Source organism: Aspergillus alliaceus (genome assembly GCF_009176365.1).
Source record: "Aspergillus alliaceus strain CBS 536.65 unplaced genomic scaffold BDW43scaffold_59, whole genome shotgun sequence".
Classification (NCBI taxonomy): Eukaryota; Fungi; Ascomycota; class Eurotiomycetes; order Eurotiales; family Aspergillaceae; genus Aspergillus; species Aspergillus alliaceus.
This window is the reverse complement of record NW_022474742.1, coordinates 239,146-245,916: the sequence shown is the minus strand read 5'-3', so window position 1 is coordinate 245,916 and position 6,771 is coordinate 239,146. Positions and strand designations below refer to the sequence as shown.

Sequence of the window (6,771 nt, the reverse complement as noted above, 5' to 3'; positions counted from 1 at the left end):
TCAAAATATATATATGTGAACCACCCGCAGGAGCCCACGGCTGTAGATCCTTTTCTAGTAGAGCAATGATTTACATTCTTGATAGAATACAGTCTCTTAATACTGTAATTTATTTATATCACTGTAGGTAAATAATATATTTACTGTATTTTATATCTTGGCAACCCGCGGGTTAACCCGTTGACCCATGGGCTGGGGTAGTCAATAACCCGGCCCGGTATGGACTTTCGTATACATAAACCCAGCCCATTACTTGGCGGGTTGGGCCGGGTTGGGCCGGGTTTCGTGGGCTGGGCCTAACAAGTCTAAGCCTGATAGTCTGAAGAATTCTTATCAGTTAAATTATTCAATATCTGATCTGTAGATATAGATATCTCTAGTGTATATAATTAATTATATATTGCTATTTAGAAGAATACTTAATTTAATTTAGTGTCTCTTAAGACTTTTGGCAGCATTCTAACTAAAGATGTCTTTCTGTATAGTCTTGATTTAGGGATAGAACCACAATTTTAATGCAACCCCCCCATGTATAGGTATAGAAGTGCGAAATATCAGTATAGCACATTTCTCAGAGCATCAGGAATCAATTCTGTATATCATTAACTAGCAAGAAGCCGTTTTCCTTAAGCTATAAGGAATCATAACCTGTGGAAGTGAGTGTATTCTTGTTTTATTGGGTGGCCAGAACGGCCAAACTATCTAACGTACTCCACGGGCGAGCGGTAAACACGGGCGAGCGGTAAATTTTTGTGTCACCCTACCACTTCTATTCTTCAAAACATTATTTATCTCCACCATAATATAAAATGCCTCTTTCTCAGGAAGCCAGGCTTCAGATGACTGCTTCAGCTTATAATAATGGTCAAATCAAGTCAAAACTTAAGGCTGCCAATATATTTAATATATCTAATACCACTCTTTGTGCCTGTTTTAAAGAATAAAAATAACGATCAGAAACATGTCCTAATAGCCATAAATTAGATACTATTTAAGAGAAGACACTTGTTAAAAGGCTTCTTGAGACAGATAAACATGGTTTCCCTATCTATCCAGAGTTTCTATATAGAATAGCACAGCTATTACTTCATGAACATGATTCTACTGCAGCTATAGGCATTAACTGGATCTATAGCTTTGTTAAACACTATTCTCAGCTATATACAAGATACAGCCGGCAAATGACATATTAATATACTGAACAGAAAGATCTAAGGGTTATAATACTATAGTTTTAAGCTATATATACAGCTATTAAAGAATATAGTATACATGAAGATAATATCTGGAATTTTGATAAGACTGGCTTTATAATGGGACTCTGTTCAACTTCTAAGATTATTACTGCAGTGGAACGCAGTGAAAAGCCTAGAAGAGTTATTTAAGAAAACTGTAAATAAATTACAGTTATTAAAACTATAAGCTTAAAAGATATTTATATATCTCCAGTAATTATTTTAAAAGTAACTTGCTAGCAAGCTGTTTAGTATCAAGAACCTGAGCTTTCTAAAGACTGGTAGATTATAACTAGCCAGAATAGCTAGATAACTGATAAGATAGATCTTTAGTAATTAAAGAAGATATTTAAACCATGCTCTAAGCACTATATAACTGATACTAAGCAGCTACTTATTCTTAATAGCTATAATAGCTATCTAACTACTGAATTTAATATCTTCTATAAGCAGAATATAATTATCTGTCTCTATATATCTGCCCATGCTTTACAGTTTCTTTAATTACTTGATATTGGTGTATTTGGCCTGCTTAAACATATATATAGAAAGCTTCTTAAAAAGTATATGATTGCCAGTAATAATTATATTAATAAAGAAGACTTTCTATCTCTATATCCAGAAGTACAGGTAAAGATATTTACTACAAGTAATATATACAATAGTTTTACAGAAGCAGGGCTTAAACTAATTAATCAAGAGTAGATTCTTACTAAAATTACTTTTTAACTATATATACCAATACCAGTACTATCTTTAGTTAAGGACTTAATTTCCTCTACTTTTCAAACTCCTCAGAATTCTTACCAGCTAGATTATAAGATTTACAGTATATAAAGAAGTTTTTAAAAAAAAAAGCTCTCTAGCAGTCTAATATCTTATATTTAATATCTTAAAAAGACTGTATAGATAACAATAAATATAAATCTTCTTTTATAGCAAGAAATCAAAGCTGTACAAGCTAAGAATAAGCAGAAATATAAGAAAAAAGCAAGGAAATATACTATTATAAAGAATAATACTATTTTATCTATATAGAATAGTCAAAATCATACTTAACAGCTTGATCTGCAGCTTAATAAGCAGCCTGATAAATCAACACCTGTGCCTTATCAGCGAGCTTCACCACGCTGCAGTGGCTGTAGGACTATTGGACATACTATAAGGTCTTGCTCTAATAGCTAGCTATATATTTCAGGTTTTAGATTCTTAAATTCATAATTATTTATCAGTGTAAGACTCTAGAATTAGGGAGTAGCAGAGAAAATTTACCGCTCGCCCGTGTTTACCGCTCGCCCGTGGAGTACGTTAAATAACTAGCTTACTAAATGATAACTAAGCGAGATCGAACCAATAGGGCATGCGGCGCAGGACGACCGTATGTTCCAACATAAGGCAGCAACCACGTGACCTGACCACAACATCAAGGAATCTCTGTATGATAGATTTAGACCTTAAGACAATCAACCCCATACACGTGAGCTACACCAGCTCCATCATTCGCCTTTCTCGAGGGGTAGAGAATGCGTCTGATCGTACATCAATCATGGGGTAAGCCAGAATGCCGGCGTGGATATCATCAGGATGAGAGAGCGCCAAATACGCGCTCAACAACCCACCCGCAGAGTCGCCAGCAACAATCAAGCGGTCCAGGTCAAGCTCAATTGGAATAGGCCGAGAGTATAGTAGGCTCGCTAGCGTCGGCGAGTGGATGTATGTCCAAAGGTCATCAACTTTTGCAAACCCGTGGCCTCGGGCATAAGGCGATAGTTCCCCGATATGATAACCTCTCCAGCTTATTAAAGAGAGGTTCAGTGGCAGCGTTCTTCCTAGGATCCATATTCCGCACAAGATTGCGCAAGAGACGGACCGATAATCTGATGCAATAAGATTGTTTGTGAAATGTGGTTTTGGCGGGGGGACCTATTGCAACCTCACCCCCTATTATTATAATCAAGAACTGCTTCGTCTCTAGGTGAGAAATAAGAACGGTGTGCACTGACGTATTTACCAAGTGTCACATAACCATTTAGTAATCACCAGGGATTGGCAATCTGGATGTAAATGGATCGACATGAGTACATGGACGGAAACTCTTAATTTAAGTTTTAGTTTTCGTGTAAGGACTCTCAGTATATGTGTGTACTTGTAAGAAGGAAGGTGTTACGTCTGGGTATTCGGGTTGGAGCTCTGCGATCAGTTAGTTGCGCTTGCGTAGCGAAGATCAAACCTGAATGCCAGAGTGCACGGAGATTCAGTAATGAGATGCCGAAATGCCGAGAGGGTGACCTAATCTAAGGTCCAATTTGAGGTACAATAACCAATCTGTAAATAGCTCAAGTCCAAAAGGCCAGTGTAAAGGATAATTCCCGGGAACCCTATGATTCAGGTACGATGTCGGGAGCTTTATGATATCATGACTATTGAGATATAACCCTACCATCTAGAGGAGATAAAGTACGGAACCCCCAGAGTATTCTTGAGAATTCTGCAAAGATTAGCCTTGTATCAATCCTGCTGCTTGGTATTAGTGATTCTTACCTAATTAGCAGGTGTTCTGTCCTGTATATGCAGATCCTTTACATTCTAATTCTTCTCTTTCAATTACCTGAGAATCATTATGCTACTATATATAGAATCAATATTAGAACCCAATAGAATTAGTACTGAAAATATAGGGGAAATAGATATGTTATCTCCTAGTCCACAAGGGGCAAAAGAGAGTTGTTGTCTATATATAGGTTGTCCCTACACTCTACGGGTCGTTGCGGGCGGAGTACAGGACACCGCAGACATAGGCTAGTGTAGACTTGTTAGGCCCAGCCCACGAAACCCGGCCCAACCCGCAGGCCTAACAAGTCTAGTTCACGATACTTATTAAGATAGCGAATCACTATCAGACATTCTGCCCGAGCACCTTTTGTGTTTGTTGATTCTTGTATGGACAATAGGCATACCGCGTGTGTAAGAATATGTAATATGATATTCAACTATCAACCCATTCCCATACTCAGAAGAAAAGTGTCCTCTACTTTTGCTTCACTATTTTTGTAACTTTCTCTACCTTTCCCTTAGTGGATGAGCCGTAGCCTTCGGCTTCCGATCCCTAGTAAAAACACCCATTTTATTCCCATCGACCCAAGTAACCCCGATAGCCGTCTGGAAGTCCGCAAAATTCAAGAAATGTTCATCGGCCATGGCCTTGAATCGATCAAAGACCTGATAGTAGAGATCCAGCATCTCCACCGGGAATTCGTCACTCCACGGTGGCATGCGTCGATCAATTGGAGCCAGTTTACGTTATATCTAGGTCGACAACGTCAGTTTTCTGCTTTCTACCTTTGATTTGTCAAGCGAAGTAGCAAGCTAGTATTGATTCTCTTTAAGACTAAGGCCCTATCAGCTAGGTGACTTGCCTGAACTAAGCGCAATATATAACTAGCATAAGACACTAGGGGCCGTAATGAGGAAAACGAAAATTAACTTCAACTAAAATTCTGACCGATCACGTTATAACAACACAGGTCATAACACTGGAGTAGATGGTCCTGTAGTGTGAATACTGACCGGTGGTGAGGTATGCCATTATATTCTTCTGAGCTTTAGGTAAATAAAATCAGTTCCAATTGGTATGTTCCAGTCAAAGTCAAGAAGAAGACTCCTGTAAGCCATTGAGACCTTGTCCAAAATGCGCTGAAATGATTCCTCGTCCGGCTCCCCCAGACCACTTTCCATGTTCTTTCCAAAGGCTTGGATAGTCGTCACAATGGAATGGCTCAGAACAGCGATCAAAAAATCACAAATAGCTTTGGCACAGCTTTCCAGAGCTGCGGCATCCTTTTTATCACTCAATCGAAACAGCGATGATGCAGGATGCTCATTTGGTGTGACGAATTCCTTGATAACCTCCCATTGATCATTCAGTTGGTCAAGAACTTCATGTACCTCCTTCTTGGGCCTGAAGTAAACCGGGAACTGATAGACTGATCCCGCCATGGGTCCAGCCACACAGGAAATAGCTTCTTTCAGTATCTGAATGACAGGGTCAAGTGTCAGCTGTGCTTCAATCGGGAAGCATACGATCAGTATCCCTTCGTGGCGTATTTCCCTGTGCCGCATGGAGAGGAAGCAAGTCAAATCTTCCTTTGCGGAGGCTGCAATGTGGGATCTTTCCAGCGGAGTTTCCCTTATCGGTTGCATGCAACGGACCCAATGCAGAGAGGTCAGACAAACTCCAATGTCAGCTATATTATCTGGAAGGACCTGATGATAATAGTTTCTGGGAGCCAGTAAGGGAAGCACCCTCGGACTTCCGGGCTCAGAAGCGGCAAGTGGGCTTGCATAGAACGTCGAAATAAGACTGCTGTAATCGTTCGCCGGGGTATCATTAAAGATTATAGTTGCCTTTGACACAGCAGGCATGTACTTAAACAATTCCCAGAGAAAGATCGTGCTAAATTACTCTCGTTAAGGGTCTCATTCCGCGATGTTCGCATTCTAAGCTACTCACGCATTATGGCCTTCTGAGCTTCCGTAGTCAACAATGGTGATCTCGGAATCAGCCTGAAGAACTGAAACTGGTAGGAGCTTGGAGCACTCTTTCACGGCACGGTACTGCCACTGGGAATTCACATTATAGAAGCCAGCTCCGCGCATGGATACTAACTCTTCTGGAAGAGGAGCAGCCATTGTCTCAAGTCGGTGGAAAAGCAGTTCTGTCAAATTTGAGACTGTCTGAAATGTGGTTTGCATTACAATAACAGTAACCTTTACCTCTGTATTAATACCCCCCCACCTTGAGGACTAGAGTGAACAGTACCTATTTTAGCAAGATACAGGAAGCTAGAAGTTGGACGTAATGAAATCACATTAGATTGGTTCTGTAGTCGTGTTAATCTATTGTCATTACCGGTGGATGAGTCACACTCTCTAACTCGGACAACCTTACGCCTTAATTTCTTCTTCTTTTCTTTTCTTTTTTTTTTTTTTGAAAATAAAACCTAATTAAACAGGTATACTTAACATTTAATATATTTTATGTGTCGAGGGTATCTACTATTCAGAATAGACGGTCTGTCAACTACGTTAGGATACGTAGACTAAAGGAAAGGGAAAGATAAAAGGCAGGCAGTAGGTACTATTTAGACAGGAGACTGATTCTTGACATCCTACTACTACTAACGATTCGCTAAGTTATAGCTGAACATTCTCAATACAGGAGTCAACAGATATTCATGAGAAGGATGATATTGCCACAGAAGTCCGAGCACAACTTCTACAACTGCATAAGGAATTAAAACAGCTCTGCCGATATAAACTTGCCCAACACCCGGGGCTTCTCCGGATGTGAGAACTCCCTAACAGAAAAATAAGGGTAAAACTAAGTTTAAGAACCTCTAGGGCTCTGCCCTACCCACTAAGGTAATGGCAAGTACATATCTCACAGCCATACTCAGTCGCAGCAATAAGAGTCATCAGGCCGAATCGCTATTCGATCTGTGACAATCCTCAATAAAATAAGAAAAAGCTTAATTTA

At 39.7% G+C, this 6,771-nt stretch overlaps 1 protein-coding gene across 1 annotated transcript; it reads right to left on the bottom strand.

The window, feature by feature from the left end:
- Window positions 1-4,801: 4,801 nt before the first annotated feature.
- On the bottom strand, window positions 4,802-6,025 carry BDW43DRAFT_289935 (S-adenosyl-L-methionine-dependent methyltransferase). The gene is made up of 3 exons (XM_032043460.1): window positions 6,009-6,025; window positions 5,746-5,950; window positions 4,802-5,688 (listed from the first exon to the last, which is right to left on the bottom strand). Exons 2-3 carry the CDS (start codon window positions 5,922-5,924, stop codon window positions 4,821-4,823), a joined length of 1,047 nt encoding a protein of 348 aa, XP_031895735.1. The 5' UTR covers window positions 5,925-5,950; window positions 6,009-6,025; the 3' UTR covers window positions 4,802-4,820.
- Window positions 6,026-6,771: the final 746 nt, after the last annotated feature.

Coding starts and splice junctions, on each gene's coding strand:
- BDW43DRAFT_289935 (XM_032043460.1), bottom strand. CDS start 5,924: ATGGCTGCTCCTCTTCCAGAAGAGTTAGTATCCATGCGCGGAGCTGGC. Junction 5,689..5,745: donor AGCTCAGAAGGCCATAATGC/GTGAGTAGCTTA, acceptor AGAGTAATTTAG/CACGATCTTTCTCTGGGAAT.